The following is a 16,486-nucleotide window of genomic DNA, read 5'->3' as shown; positions in this document are numbered from 1 at the left end:
ATTTGTTGTTTTGTAGGATTTGTGTTTGTGAATTACACTTTACTGGATGAGGTGTTTGCAAACATAGTTATTTAGTGTAGTAATGCTGAAGTATTTCTTACTATGTAATAAAGCAAAGATAATAAAAATTTAGTCAGTAGCTGGAGGACATCTGTGCTAAATAACAGAATAAACACTGTTGTGATTTTTCTATTTTTTTAATTTGCAATAAAATTTATAACAATAATCGTGATTTTATTTATTTACAAGTTGATTTTGGTTTAATATCAAATCACAGCAGTTCATGCATTTAATTAGGTAAGTTAGTTAGTTAGCACTAACAATAATCCCCCACTAATTTTTAATAATTGTTCCAACGTAACCATTAATTATTATACTAAATAAATTGTCTTGTTACTGTGTGTACATAATCAGCTAACTCCAAATATCAATGCGGTGACAAAATGTAGTCGTATTCGTAGAAAAAGTATAGTACGCAACGCGAAAGTAAGGCCAATTACGCACTTGTGAAATTATTGCACTCGGCTACGCCTCGTGCACAATTGCTTTACTGCGTGCGTAATTGGCTTCTTACCATTCTTGTTTCGTAATATACTATTTTAATACCTGTCTTGAAAGTTGGTGTTTAGTCATCTAAACAAAGTACCAAACAACATCTTTATTTCAAAATCTTCATATCATTTACCAATTTTATGTTATGTCAATTTGAAACATGGTTTAAGAAACATGAAAAATTGATTGTTAACATGCATTTTTCTAAATTTATTTAAAATGTTAACGTTTTTATGCTTATAAATTAATAATATTCAAATATATCAGAATAAATAAGAATTACAAAAAAAAAAACAAAAATTTTATCTACAGATCATAGCCGCGAACTTTGATGTAAATTTTTACACTCACAAAAATCAATTTTTTTAACTAATTTTGAATAAATGATATTTGAGCAGTGTTAACTCTTTCGTTTTTAAAAACAAAAACTTACAATGTCATAAGCTACTTAATTTAAAAATAAAACATGCGCATAACGTCTAACTGAAACGTAATAGGAACTTGCGATTAACCACAAATGTCTTATTAAAATGTGGGTTATCTATTACACTTAACAGTTTTTAGAGCACCATAACCTTGTGACACAATGTAATTGATGATTTTATTAAGGTTAGGAATCGGTTATAAAAATTAATCAGCATAATAAGCCAAATGCGTGAGTCTAGTTCGTACCGTGTATGAATTACCAAAATTTTATATGAAAAATTCTCTTGATTGTTGAGTTCGTGAGTTTGTTACTTAACTCTCAAAGCCAACCATTTAACTTTATTTTTATCGTTTAAACCATTAGATGCTATACAATGGTCATAAAATTGTGTAATAAAAACGACATTTTATAATGCAATCGGGCATAAAAATTGTTCTCATTTCTGCACGTTCAATAGGAATTATTTAGCTGTCAAATTTACAAATTAAACAGAAAAGAATCATTTCTTGTTGTATTTATTCATAGTTCTAGATTCATCCAGTTTAGGCCAGAAATAGAACTGACCCTTCACTTCGATATCTCAAATTACATTATCACTATCAGTTCACAAAACCGCTAAAGATTTTCCGTTGGTCTACCTATTTTTATCAACATTTTGATCAAAATAATTTAGGAAACACTCGACACAAGTGTTTGTGCTTTTTCACTATAAGTATAAGCAGTAGTAGTTGGAATTGTAGTCAACTAATTATGTTTCCACTCGCCATTTTTTGCCTCTGTCTCTCTGGAGCGTTCGCTCAGAAGAACCCCAACTTTGCTGAGGGTAGAAACACCATCGTCCACTTGTTTGAGTGGAAATGGAGCGATATTGCCGATGAATGTGAACGATTTTTGGGGCCTAAAGGCTACGCTGGAGTCCAAGTAAGATTTTTCTTAACCCAAATTCTGTTATAACATTGTTTGAAAGATTTCTCCACCCAATGAAAATCTGATAGTGGATCCAAGACCATGGTGGGAACGTTACCAGCCTGTGAGTTATATTATTAATACGAGATCCGGAGATGAGGCGGCTTTTGCTGATATGGTACAACGGTGCAACAGCGCTGGTGTTCAGTAATATTACCAAACTTGTTTTTTTACCATTTCTACTAAATTTTTGTAGTATTTATGTGGACACTGTGATAAACCACATGACTGGAATGTCAGGAACGGGTACTGCAGGTAGCTCTGCAGATCGCGATGGCAAAAATTATCCAGGAGTTGCGTTTGGATCCAACGATTTCCATGCTTCTTGCGCTATAAACAATTACCAAGATGCGAACAACGTGAGAAATTGTGAACTTGAAGGTCTTGCAGATCTTGATCAAGTAAGCGCAAAAATAAAAGATTTTTTTCTCTATATTGAATTAACAGGGTTCTGAGTACGTCAGAGGTAAAATCATTGACTACATGAACCATTTGGTAGACCTGGGAGTCGCTGGTTTTAGAGTTGACGCGGCTAAGCACATGTGGCCCGCTGATTTAGGTGCCATTTTCGGCAGTCTTAAAGACATTTCAAGCGGTGGCAAACCATTCATTTATCAAGAAGTCATAGATCTTGGTGGTGAAGCAATCAGCAAAAATGAGTACACTGACATCGGCGCCGTCTTGGAATTCTTGTATGGTGTGAAATTAGGCAACGCTTTCCAAGGAGGAGACCAACTTGCCTATTTAGAAAACTGGGGGCCTGAATGGGGCCTCCTCGACGGTCTCAGCGCTGTCGTTTTCATTGACAACCACGACAACCAACGAACTGGAGGAAGTCAAATCCTCACTTATAAAAATCCCAAACCATACAAAGCCGCCATTGCTTTCATGTTAGCTCATCCCTATGGAACCACACGCGTAATGTCAAGTTTCGCGTTCGATAGCAATGACCAAGGTCCTCCACAAGACGGCAGTGGTAATTTAGCCTCTCCAACCATCAATGAAGATGGCACTTGTGGAAATGGTTATGTCTGCGAGCACCGTTGGCGCCAAATTTTCAACATGGTTGAATTTAGAAACGCCGTTGAAGGTACGACCATTGAGAACTGGTGGAGTAATGGCAACCAACAAATTGCCTTCAGTCGAGGAAACAAAGGATTTGTTGCTTTCACAGTCGGAGGAGATATCAACCAAAATTTGAACACTGGTCTTCCTGAGGGAACATACTGTGATGTTATTACTGGAGACTTGGAAAATGGGGCTTGTACTGGAAAAACTGTGAGTGTGGGTGGTGATGGTCATGCTGACATCTCCCTCTCTGAGTCTGAAGATGATGCTGTACTCGCTATTCATGTCAATGCTAAGTTAATGAGCAAGTTGTAAATAAATATAAAAAATTGACTAATTAGTTTCTTTTTAATTAAGAGTATTTAATTTGTCTCTCGGCTAAAAACGTTAATAAAAAACGGAAAGATTTTAATTTTGTACACAGAGTTGTTCTGTAAATAAAGAAGTAAATTAAACCTAAAAAAAACAAAATTATTGACTAATATTTTAGTCATAAATAAACTTCGAAGGTTGTACATTTTGACCTATGACTCTAAAATCAATTTGAAAGTGCGATTAAAGATATTTGCTTTATCGTTCTTGATAACATCGTTGGTAAAAACATTATAAAGAGTGTTCTGTTCACTCGATAATCTAAAAATTGAATCTTTTAGTTTCAAGAGAATATATGTCGTCAAATAAATCAGTTCACAGCTTTGTTTTTTTTTCAAGTATCGTCCGGTTGCTTTAAAATGCGTCCAAAATCAAGAAAATTTAAATTTTACAAGTCTGAGACATTTAACATTTATAATATTTCAAAATAACAATCGACGTTTATGAGTTAACGGAAGTTTATTTCGCATTTTAAAGCAAGGTAATAATTATTCGCGCCTACGCTTTTAAAAGTTCCCTCGCGTCACGGTTTTATGAAAAATACAAATGTCCTTTGTACAGCAAATTTATTCAGATGAAATTGTGACTAGCAATTATGGGTTTATTAGCCGCATTCTTCATCAATTTTAAGTTAAATGAACCGTGAACACGCAAAATATGAATGAATTAAAAATTGGCAGAAACATTTTAACCACGTTTTTGTGGTCCAAAAATACCCCGAAAAAACACGTTTGATAGCCACAGGTCAGCTCTGAGCGATAAACGCCTCAGTTTCTTGGTTTTGTGTCAACTGAGTGCTTACAATGAAAAATCTGCTAGTATTGTTAACATTTTGTCTTCTTCCCTTTTTAACTCCGTGTTACAAGTCCCCACATTTCCGCAAAGATAGAAACACGATCGTCCATTTATTCGAGTGGAAATGGGACGACATTGCCAACGAATGCGAGAATTTCCTCCAACACAAAGGATACGGTGGAGTCCAGGTAGTAGTGAAAACAATATTCTTTCATCTCTGAATTTTACCCCAGGTATCACCTCCAAACGAAAATTTAATAATTGACAAGAGACCTTGGTGGGAACGGTATCAGCCTGTGAGCTACGTATTGATTACAAGATCTGGAAACGAAAACTCTTTTGAAAATATGACGAAACGATGTAACGCTGTTGGTGTAAGGTAATGATAATCAAACGCCTTATCATTTATTACATTTTAATGACGGATCGTAGAATTTATGTCGATGCTGTTATCAATCACATGTCGGCCGGAAATGGTGTTGGTACGGCTGGAAACGTGGGCAATGCCTCAAACAAATATTTCCCAGGAGTGCCATATGGGTCGAACGATTTTAACGGAAATTGCGGTATTACTAACTTTGATAATAATGAAAATGCGAGGAACTGCGAGCTCGTCGGGTTAAGAGATCTGGATCAGGTAAGAAAAATATGGAAGTAAAAAAGTCAATCGCTGTATTTTTTGTTTTGCAATTTTATTCTAACTTTGTTTATTATGGCCGCAATAAAAGGCACAGAGGTAATACGCAACAGCGGGATCATTAAAAGCTTTATAACAGGGCCCGCAAATTAGCACAACTCGAGCCCTTCGTTTAATGATGATTGAAGTTGCTAACAATTTAACATGGACATAATGCGGTTATAGCGGTAAAAACAATGTTTATAATCAAATTACCTTTGTCAGTTATCGATTACTTATTTTCCTCGCATGATAACAAATCAATACAATACAATTGTTTATTTTTAAGACGAGTGCCTTATCTTTTTATCGAGCAGGCAATAATAATTCGATATTTTTCTCCAAATGTGTCTCCAATTTAAAAAAAGTACATATTATTGTACGCTTTATACAGCTGCAGGAAAAAAAAATCCCCAATAAGTTCGCGTTTTCGATAAATTGAAACATTCTTCCTACTTTGATGCTAGCCTCCCAAGAGGTAACGATTTTCTTTCAGGGCAAAGAGTACGTCCGAGACAAATTAGTAGAATTTATGAACCATCTGATCGATTTAGGCGTCGCAGGATTCAGGATCGACGCTGCCAGACACATGTGGCCCGCCAATCTCAAAGAAATTTACTCTCGACTGAAAAACCTGAACTCGAAATTTGCCTTCTCTGAAAATTCGAGACCTTTTATCTATCAAGAGGTGCCAAACATGGGTAGGACTTCAAGCGGGTGCCCACGTTTTATTAACTTTTTTGTCCAGACAGGGACTATGTAAATTTAGGAGCGTTAGTGGAATTCAAGTATGGAAAATCCTTGAGCAACGTGTTCCGAGGACACGACAAACTGAAGTGGTTGGTTAGTTGGGGTCCTGACTGGGGCTTAATTAAAGGACTCGATGCTGTTGCTTTTATCGATAATCATGACACTCAGCGTGACCGGGATGGACACACTTTGACTTATAAAACTGCAAAACAGTACAAAATGGCGATTGCGTTTATGTTGGCGCATCCTTATGGTACCACTAGGATAATTTCAAGCTACGATTTCACTAACTTCGATCAAGGTTGGTTCCTCGTACTCTAAATAAAAATTAAAAGAATTTTCAGGACCTCCTGCTGACGACCACGGGAATATAAAATCGCCAGGATTCAACCAGGATGACACCTGTACCAATGGATGGATCTGCGAGCATCGATGGAGTGAAATCTACAGCATGGTGGAATTCCGAAACGTAGTCTCAGGAACTACCATTGCAAACTGGTGGACGAACGATGACCAACAGATTGCGTTTTGTCGCGGGGACAAAGGCTTCATAGTTTTCACTAATTGAATTGTAAAAAAATTAAAAGAATTTTCAGGACCTCCTGCTGACGACCACGGGAATATAAAATCGCCAGGATTCAACCAGGATGACACCTGTACCAATGGATGGATCTGCGAGCATCGATGGAGTGAAATCTACAGCATGGTGGAATTCCGAAACGTAGTCTCAGGAACTACCATTGCAAACTGGTGGACGAACGATGACCAACAGATTGCGTTTTGTCGCGGGGACAAAGGCTTCATAGTTTTCAATAATTTGAATTGTAAAAATTTCGAAAATCTGTTTTGCTTATTCTATAATTTTGTAATTTATCAGGTTTAACAAGCAAGTCTATAATAGTAAAATTTCAAAGTTTTAATACTAACGTTCAATTAACAACTCAATCGCAAAGCTATATTCGAGAATTTTCAAAAATATCCGTTTCTTTAAAAGACAAGCATTTCTAAAAACTGTTTCGCTCTTTCAAAAATTTTGCATTTTTGTAGATCAAACAACCAAGTTTAGAGGAGTAACCTTCATAAATTTCGAAATTACAGCCCAATTAGAAAGTAATTCACAACAGTTTTTTTTGAAACTCCAAATTTTGGTTGGGTATACTTTAAATTATCAAAATTTTTAAAGTCTCTTGCGCTCATTTTATAAAAAGTATTGTATTCTATACTACATAATAAAATCTAATAAGCAAGTTTTGAAAAGTAAAATCCCCAAATTCTATCGTTATCGTTGAAAAAATAACCAAGTTGGGAAGCTATTTTATTCACTAATGTTGCAAAAATTGGAGCGTCTGAAGCGTAGAGAGTTGTAATAGACTTTATTAAATAATTTGAAATATGGTAGAAGAGATGAGGGAAATTGGTTTTTCAAAGCAGTTCCTGTTTACGTAGAGGAAGCCAAACATAAAATAATAAAAAAAAGTCATTTCGTACGAGCGAGCAATCTTCCTAATCTATTTCCATTCAATTTAACATTAAATGACCCTCAATATTAATGACCAAAATAATTAAAACTCGTAGCTATTCGTTTCGTCGAAATTATATAGTGCAGCTCAATTTTTCGTAATGATTGGCAGCGACCACATTTATAATCCCATTATAATTATAGCGTAAATTTGGGTGAAACGCGTTAAGACCCTGTCAGTAAAATCAATTTAAAAATGTCAATTATTTAAGGACAAAGCTTTGCTTTTGCTCTGACTCATCGATATATTTCAAGCAATACTTTTTAATTAATTAAAAGTCGGTACTCTTTAAAACGCAATTATCTTTCTCTGCCGAATTATCCGAATCTGCTGAAGGTTATTAATTACCACAATGCTTTTAGGCGTTTATCCGGTTATGATTCAAAAACGTTACAATAAACAAAGAAGTTTTTGCTCTAAATGTGTAGCGGAAAATTACTTGGGGGAAATTATGCGTGCCGCACTAAACGAAAGCTTGAACTTGGTGATATAACTGTTGCTCTTCTTGTAATTAACATCTATTGTTAATAACGTTACCACATATGTCGACAGAGTTCTGATTTTATCTTCTTATTGTATAGTGTGGAGTAATCCAACTTGTCAAGTAATAGAGGCAATTATCGCGAAAACCAAAGTGGTGCAAGAATTTCTGACGCCCTTTGACACTTTTTTCTCACCAAGTTCATTATCTTGAGTCCTTTGCGTGTGTACTAACTTACGCAATTTTTTTTTACCAATTTAGTACTTGACCTTCTCCTGTCTATCCGTCTGGGTCATTTAAAATCTTCTCATTTTTTTACAGAAACGATAGTAAAGTAATTAAGTTCTTGAAGTCGATAAAGGGAAAGTAACGACTCAATCATTTTTCTCAACAATGTCACTGACAATAGATCACGATAGGTGAGATAAATCATCAATAGTTTGCGTCGTGATTCATCTACAATTCATTAGGATGAAATCTTTGGATAGATTACAGTGCGGAGCTTTCGCAATCTCGTCCAATGATTTATTGAATATTCTAACTGGACCTTGAAGAAGGATGCTTTTAGACAGACTTATAGGATCAGAAATAAGAAAGTATATTTGTGTTTCTGTAAGTATGAAGGTGTTTAAAAATCACGCACGTTTGACTGCACACACCACACGTCAGATCAAGGTGATTTTCAGTGTGTGTAATAAGTTAATAACAATAACACTGCGCGACAAAATAAAATTATTTTTCTACTCATACTAGCGTAAGTAGGCATTTTGGCACAGACTACTTACGTTGTAAGTATGTCATTAAGCACAGCCGTGCGTAAGGACTAGGGAGAAGAAATCGCACGGGTAAAACGCACGGCCCGTTTAGGGGAATTTTTTGAGTTGGCAACATAGCAATGACAAATTGGCATATTTCGCCAATTTTCTGCGCTCTGCCTGGCTCTGCTATGTTTTGATCAACTAATTAGATTACAATAAAATTCTATCGTCTTTCCAATATTCCGTAACTCCAGTGATAATTAGGTGTTAAACATGAACATTTCCTGTCATACAGTGTAATTGTTGGATTCCATGCGGATACGGGTAAGAGCGAAAAGTTCTGTGTCACACCATAACCTCACTAATTTGTTGTTTTGTAGGATTTGTGTTTGTGAATTACACTTTACTGGATGAGGTGTTTGCAAACATAGTTATTTAGTGTAGTAATGCTGAAGTATTTCTTACTATGTAATAAAGCAAAGATAATAAAAATTTAGTCAGTAGCTGGAGGACATCTGTGCTAAATAACAGAATAAACACTGTTGTGATTTTTCTATTTTTTTAATTTGCAATAAAATTTATAACAATAATCGTGATTTTATTTATTTACAAGTTGATTTTGGTTTAATATCAAATCACAGCAGTTCATGCATTTAATTAGGTAAGTTAGTTAGTTAGCACTAACAATAATCCCCCACTAATTTTTAATAATTGTTCCAACGTAACCATTAATTATTATACTAAATAAATTGTCTTGTTACTGTGTGTACATAATCAGCTAACTCCAAATATCAATGCGGTGACAAAATGTAGTCGTATTCGTAGAAAAAGTATAGTACGCAACGCGAAAGTAAGGCCAATTACGCACTTGTGAAATTATTGCACTCGGCTACGCCTCGTGCACAATTGCTTTACTGCGTGCGTAATTGGCTTCTTACCATTCTTGTTTCGTAATATACTATTTTAATACCTGTCTTGAAAGTTGGTGTTTAGTCATCTAAACAAAGTACCAAACAACATCTTTATTTCAAAATCTTCATATCATTTACCAATTTTATGTTATGTCAATTTGAAACATGGTTTAAGAAACATGAAAAATTGATTGTTAACATGCATTTTTCTAAATTTATTTAAAATGTTAACGTTTTTATGCTTATAAATTAATAATATTCAAATATATCAGAATAAATAAGAATTACAAAAAAAAAAACAAAAATTTTATCTACAGATCATAGCCGCGAACTTTGATGTAAATTTTTACACTCACAAAAATCAATTTTTTTAACTAATTTTGAATAAATGATATTTGAGCAGTGTTAACTCTTTCGTTTTTAAAAACAAAAACTTACAATGTCATAAGCTACTTAATTTAAAAATAAAACATGCGCATAACGTCTAACTGAAACGTAATAGGAACTTGCGATTAACCACAAATGTCTTATTAAAATGTGGGTTATCTATTACACTTAACAGTTTTTAGAGCACCATAACCTTGTGACACAATGTAATTGATGATTTTATTAAGGTTAGGAATCGGTTATAAAAATTAATCAGCATAATAAGCCAAATGCGTGAGTCTAGTTCGTACCGTGTATGAATTACCAAAATTTTATATGAAAAATTCTCTTGATTGTTGAGTTCGTGAGTTTGTTACTTAACTCTCAAAGCCAACCATTTAACTTTATTTTTATCGTTTAAACCATTAGATGCTATACAATGGTCATAAAATTGTGTAATAAAAACGACATTTTATAATGCAATCGGGCATAAAAATTGTTCTCATTTCTGCACGTTCAATAGGAATTATTTAGCTGTCAAATTTACAAATTAAACAGAAAAGAATCATTTCTTGTTGTATTTATTCATAGTTCTAGATTCATCCAGTTTAGGCCAGAAATAGAACTGACCCTTCACTTCGATATCTCAAATTACATTATCACTATCAGTTCACAAAACCGCTAAAGATTTTCCGTTGGTCTACCTATTTTTATCAACATTTTGATCAAAATAATTTAGGAAACACTCGACACAAGTGTTTGTGCTTTTTCACTATAAGTATAAGCAGTAGTAGTTGGAATTGTAGTCAACTAATTATGTTTCCACTCGCCATTTTTTGCCTCTGTCTCTCTGGAGCGTTCGCTCAGAAGAACCCCAACTTTGCTGAGGGTAGAAACACCATCGTCCACTTGTTTGAGTGGAAATGGAGCGATATTGCCGATGAATGTGAACGATTTTTGGGGCCTAAAGGCTACGCTGGAGTCCAAGTAAGATTTTTCTTAACCCAAATTCTGTTATAACATTGTTTGAAAGATTTCTCCACCCAATGAAAATCTGATAGTGGATCCAAGACCATGGTGGGAACGTTACCAGCCTGTGAGTTATATTATTAATACGAGATCCGGAGATGAGGCGGCTTTTGCTGATATGGTACAACGGTGCAACAGCGCTGGTGTTCAGTAATATTACCAAACTTGTTTTTTTACCATTTCTACTAAATTTTTGTAGTATTTATGTGGACACTGTGATAAACCACATGACTGGAATGTCAGGAACGGGTACTGCAGGTAGCTCTGCAGATCGCGATGGCAAAAATTATCCAGGAGTTGCGTTTGGATCCAACGATTTCCATGCTTCTTGCGCTATAAACAATTACCAAGATGCGAACAACGTGAGAAATTGTGAACTTGAAGGTCTTGCAGATCTTGATCAAGTAAGCGCAAAAATAAAAGATTTTTTTCTCTATATTGAATTAACAGGGTTCTGAGTACGTCAGAGGTAAAATCATTGACTACATGAACCATTTGGTAGACCTGGGAGTCGCTGGTTTTAGAGTTGACGCGGCTAAGCACATGTGGCCCGCTGATTTAGGTGCCATTTTCGGCAGTCTTAAAGACATTTCAAGCGGTGGCAAACCATTCATTTATCAAGAAGTCATAGATCTTGGTGGTGAAGCAATCAGCAAAAATGAGTACACTGACATCGGCGCCGTCTTGGAATTCTTGTATGGTGTGAAATTAGGCAACGCTTTCCAAGGAGGAGACCAACTTGCCTATTTAGAAAACTGGGGGCCTGAATGGGGCCTCCTCGACGGTCTCAGCGCTGTCGTTTTCATTGACAACCACGACAACCAACGAACTGGAGGAAGTCAAATCCTCACTTATAAAAATCCCAAACCATACAAAGCCGCCATTGCTTTCATGTTAGCTCATCCCTATGGAACCACACGCGTAATGTCAAGTTTCGCGTTCGATAGCAATGACCAAGGTCCTCCACAAGACGGCAGTGGTAATTTAGCCTCTCCAACCATCAATGAAGATGGCACTTGTGGAAATGGTTATGTCTGCGAGCACCGTTGGCGCCAAATTTTCAACATGGTTGAATTTAGAAACGCCGTTGAAGGTACGACCATTGAGAACTGGTGGAGTAATGGCAACCAACAAATTGCCTTCAGTCGAGGAAACAAAGGATTTGTTGCTTTCACAGTCGGAGGAGATATCAACCAAAATTTGAACACTGGTCTTCCTGAGGGAACATACTGTGATGTTATTACTGGAGACTTGGAAAATGGGGCTTGTACTGGAAAAACTGTGAGTGTGGGTGGTGATGGTCATGCTGACATCTCCCTCTCTGAGTCTGAAGATGATGCTGTACTCGCTATTCATGTCAATGCTAAGTTAATGAGCAAGTTGTAAATAAATATAAAAAATTGACTAATTAGTTTCTTTTTAATTAAGAGTATTTAATTTGTCTCTCGGCTAAAAACGTTAATAAAAAACGGAAAGATTTTAATTTTGTACACAGAGTTGTTCTGTAAATAAAGAAGTAAATTAAACCTAAAAAAAACAAAATTATTGACTAATATTTTAGTCATAAATAAACTTCGAAGGTTGTACATTTTGACCTATGACTCTAAAATCAATTTGAAAGTGCGATTAAAGATATTTGCTTTATCGTTCTTGATAACATCGTTGGTAAAAACATTATAAAGAGTGTTCTGTTCACTCGATAATCTAAAAATTGAATCTTTTAGTTTCAAGAGAATATATGTCGTCAAATAAATCAGTTCACAGCTTTGTTTTTTTTTCAAGTATCGTCCGGTTGCTTTAAAATGCGTCCAAAATCAAGAAAATTTAAATTTTACAAGTCTGAGACATTTAACATTTATAATATTTCAAAATAACAATCGACGTTTATGAGTTAACGGAAGTTTATTTCGCATTTTAAAGCAAGGTAATAATTATTCGCGCCTACGCTTTTAAAAGTTCCCTCGCGTCACGGTTTTATGAAAAATACAAATGTCCTTTGTACAGCAAATTTATTCAGATGAAATTGTGACTAGCAATTATGGGTTTATTAGCCGCATTCTTCATCAATTTTAAGTTAAATGAACCGTGAACACGCAAAATATGAATGAATTAAAAATTGGCAGAAACATTTTAACCACGTTTTTGTGGTCCAAAAATACCCCGAAAAAACACGTTTGATAGCCACAGGTCAGCTCTGAGCGATAAACGCCTCAGTTTCTTGGTTTTGTGTCAACTGAGTGCTTACAATGAAAAATCTGCTAGTATTGTTAACATTTTGTCTTCTTCCCTTTTTAACTCCGTGTTACAAGTCCCCACATTTCCGCAAAGATAGAAACACGATCGTCCATTTATTCGAGTGGAAATGGGACGACATTGCCAACGAATGCGAGAATTTCCTCCAACACAAAGGATACGGTGGAGTCCAGGTAGTAGTGAAAACAATATTCTTTCATCTCTGAATTTTACCCCAGGTATCACCTCCAAACGAAAATTTAATAATTGACAAGAGACCTTGGTGGGAACGGTATCAGCCTGTGAGCTACGTATTGATTACAAGATCTGGAAACGAAAACTCTTTTGAAAATATGACGAAACGATGTAACGCTGTTGGTGTAAGGTAATGATAATCAAACGCCTTATCATTTATTACATTTTAATGACGGATCGTAGAATTTATGTCGATGCTGTTATCAATCACATGTCGGCCGGAAATGGTGTTGGTACGGCTGGAAACGTGGGCAATGCCTCAAACAAATATTTCCCAGGAGTGCCATATGGGTCGAACGATTTTAACGGAAATTGCGGTATTACTAACTTTGATAATAATGAAAATGCGAGGAACTGCGAGCTCGTCGGGTTAAGAGATCTGGATCAGGTAAGAAAAATATGGAAGTAAAAAAGTCAATCGCTGTATTTTTTGTTTTGCAATTTTATTCTAACTTTGTTTATTATGGCCGCAATAAAAGGCACAGAGGTAATACGCAACAGCGGGATCATTAAAAGCTTTATAACAGGGCCCGCAAATTAGCACAACTCGAGCCCTTCGTTTAATGATGATTGAAGTTGCTAACAATTTAACATGGACATAATGCGGTTATAGCGGTAAAAACAATGTTTATAATCAAATTACCTTTGTCAGTTATCGATTACTTATTTTCCTCGCATGATAACAAATCAATACAATACAATTGTTTATTTTTAAGACGAGTGCCTTATCTTTTTATCGAGCAGGCAATAATAATTCGATATTTTTCTCCAAATGTGTCTCCAATTTAAAAAAAGTACATATTATTGTACGCTTTATACAGCTGCAGGAAAAAAAAATCCCCAATAAGTTCGCGTTTTCGATAAATTGAAACATTCTTCCTACTTTGATGCTAGCCTCCCAAGAGGTAACGATTTTCTTTCAGGGCAAAGAGTACGTCCGAGACAAATTAGTAGAATTTATGAACCATCTGATCGATTTAGGCGTCGCAGGATTCAGGATCGACGCTGCCAGACACATGTGGCCCGCCAATCTCAAAGAAATTTACTCTCGACTGAAAAACCTGAACACGAAATTTGCCTTCTCTGAAAATTCGAGACCTTTTATCTATCAAGAGGTGCCAAACATGGGTAGGACTTCAAGCGGGTGCCCACGTTTTATTAACTTTTTTGTCCAGACAGGGACTATGTAAATTTAGGAGCGTTAGTGGAATTCAAGTATGGAAAATCCTTGAGCAACGTGTTCCGAGGACACGACAAACTGAAGTGGTTGGTTAGTTGGGGTCCTGACTGGGGCTTAATTAAAGGACTCGATGCTGTTGCTTTTATCGATAATCATGACACTCAGCGTGACCGGGATGGACACACTTTGACTTATAAAACTGCAAAACAGTACAAAATGGCGATTGCGTTTATGTTGGCGCATCCTTATGGTACCACTAGGATAATTTCAAGCTACGATTTCACTAACTTCGATCAAGGTTGGTTCCTCGTACTCTAAATAAAAATTAAAAGAATTTTCAGGACCTCCTGCTGACGACCACGGGAATATAAAATCGCCAGGATTCAACCAGGATGACACCTGTACCAATGGATGGATCTGCGAGCATCGATGGAGTGAAATCAACAGCATGGTGGAATTCCGAAACGTAGTCTCAGGAACTACCATTGCAAACTGGTGGACGAACGATGACCAACAGGTTGCGTTTTGTCGCGGGGACAAAGGCTTCATAGTTTTCACTAATTGGGGCGACGTTGAAAAAAACCTACAAACGTGTCTTTCTCCGGGGATTTACTGCGACGTTATATCTGGGAAATGTGCTAATGGAAAATGCACTGGAAAATCTGTTACCGTGAAAAATGACAGAACAAGTTTTATTACACTGAAAGCTTCCGAGTTCAACGGAATGTTAGCCATTCATGCCAAGTCTAAATGTAATCCTGTTAAGTAATCTAAATAAATTATTTTTTAAATTGTGTTTCGGAGCTGAATAAGTAAAAATTATGGAATTTATTTATGCTTCTGATAAGCTCAGAGCAATGAATAATTGATTCAATCACATAGGAGACGGAAGTAGAATCTCGAAATCGTTGCTTTGGCTTCCTACATGTTCCATTTGCTTGGATAAATCAAGATTAACTGCATCAAATGCAAGCTTTATTCGAGAGACTTTTCTAATTTTCCGCGGCCGTGATCATGAATCAACTTGGTGTTGCAAAAGCTCGTAATCTAGCACACGTGTTTTTTCACAACAGAACAAAGCATGTAAAACCACTTTATAACTGAGAAAAGAATGTGCAAATTACGTCTAACCGTTATATGACATAACACAATGTAAAAAACCTTTAATTGCAAATTCGAAACATAAAGAAAAATTATACATAAAACTATTAATGGTTTGTCAAGGGCGAATATTTGATGAAATCACGTAACGTAGTGGCATCATAAACTCCGTTTATTTCATCTATCTAAACACGAATACAGTGTCACTCAAATGTCTTACTGTTTACGTGTACGGCAATAACACCGTCGTAATCAGTTTCACGAATTGAAACAGACGCGACGTCTTTACTGTCTATCGTAACCGCCTTTCCGGAACGTTTCCCGCCAACGGCACCACCTGAAAAATATCCCGGCACCATTCTAAAATGCAACAAAAGCTTTATTTCCACGAGAAACTGCAATTTTTTGGTTTTTATCTAACCACCCATTTCCCATATTTCCGCCAGAAACGATATTACAAAAGTCGCTGACATAACCATTACCACAAGAAGCGTCTGAGTAGATTATTGGTGATTTTACGTCTGCTGAAGAGTCCATTGGAGATCCTGAAAGTTTCACTTAGTTACTTGAAACACTGGATAAAGTTCTAACCCATGTCCTTTGTTTTGAAATAATAGCTGGAAATAAGAGAGGGAATTCCGTAAGCGTGAGCTAGCATGAAACTTAAAGCCATTTTATGGTGTGTTAGATTCTTGTAAGTTAGAATAGTTTCATGACGTTGGGTGTCGTGATTATTGGTAAAAACGACCGAGTCAGAGCTGGTGGGAATCAACCCCAATTAATCAAATTTGTTAAGTCGAATCTTGCGCTGGAAACTACTAATTACTAAAAACTACTTACTAAAAACTGGATTATCGTGATCCAGAAACGTCTTCGCCGTAATTAGTATTGAAATTCTTCAACTTTGCATAAATCACTTGGAGAATTCTCACGCTTGATGTACTGATCAGAATCAATTCTAAAGCCCGCAACGCCCAAATCAATCAACTGATTCAGATGACTGACAATAACAGAACAAACACTTTCCATCGACTGAACCAAGCTCTT

General features: G+C 36.0%; 4 protein-coding genes across 4 annotated transcripts; all 4 read left to right on the top strand.

Moving 5' to 3' along the window:
• The first annotated feature begins 1,698 nt into the window (after positions 1–1,698).
• On the top strand, positions 1,699–3,346 carry LOC148173070 (alpha-amylase-like). The gene is made up of 4 exons (XM_088039140.1): positions 1,699–1,900; positions 1,947–2,092; positions 2,142–2,346; positions 2,393–3,346. Exons 1-4 carry the CDS (start codon positions 1,730–1,732, stop codon positions 3,326–3,328), a joined length of 1,458 nt encoding a protein of 485 aa, XP_087895266.1. The 5' UTR covers positions 1,699–1,729; the 3' UTR covers positions 3,329–3,346.
• Positions 3,347–3,748: 402 nt separating this feature from the next.
• Positions 3,749–6,266, top strand: LOC148173069 (alpha-amylase-like). The gene is made up of 6 exons (XM_088038372.1): positions 3,749–4,368; positions 4,414–4,559; positions 4,613–4,817; positions 5,353–5,557; positions 5,605–5,907; positions 5,951–6,266. Exons 1-6 carry the CDS (start codon positions 4,189–4,191, stop codon positions 6,172–6,174), a joined length of 1,263 nt encoding a protein of 420 aa, XP_087894498.1. The 5' UTR covers positions 3,749–4,188; the 3' UTR covers positions 6,175–6,266.
• A 4,161-nt stretch (positions 6,267–10,427) lies between these two features.
• On the top strand, positions 10,428–12,075 carry LOC148173068 (alpha-amylase-like). Its single transcript, XM_088039139.1, has 4 exons — positions 10,428–10,629; positions 10,676–10,821; positions 10,871–11,075; positions 11,122–12,075. The coding sequence occupies exons 1-4, from the start codon at positions 10,459–10,461 to the stop codon at positions 12,055–12,057; spliced, it is 1,458 nt and encodes a 485-aa protein (XP_087895265.1). The 5' UTR covers positions 10,428–10,458; the 3' UTR covers positions 12,058–12,075.
• Positions 12,076–12,478: 403 nt separating this feature from the next.
• LOC148173067 (alpha-amylase-like) lies at positions 12,479–15,134 on the top strand. Its single transcript, XM_088038403.1, has 6 exons — positions 12,479–13,097; positions 13,143–13,288; positions 13,342–13,546; positions 14,082–14,286; positions 14,334–14,636; positions 14,680–15,134. Exons 1-6 carry the CDS (start codon positions 12,918–12,920, stop codon positions 15,105–15,107), a joined length of 1,467 nt encoding a protein of 488 aa, XP_087894529.1. The 5' UTR covers positions 12,479–12,917; the 3' UTR covers positions 15,108–15,134.
• The last annotated feature ends 1,352 nt before the right edge of the window (positions 15,135–16,486 follow it).

This window comes from Gnatocerus cornutus, chromosome 6 (assembly GCF_029298725.1).
Source record: "Gnatocerus cornutus isolate USDA-ARS CGAHR chromosome 6, icGnaCorn1.1, whole genome shotgun sequence".
Taxonomy (NCBI): Eukaryota; Metazoa; Arthropoda; class Insecta; order Coleoptera; family Tenebrionidae; genus Gnatocerus; species Gnatocerus cornutus.
The sequence above is the reverse complement of the archived record's forward strand: the minus strand, read 5'-3'. Positions and strand labels throughout refer to the sequence as shown.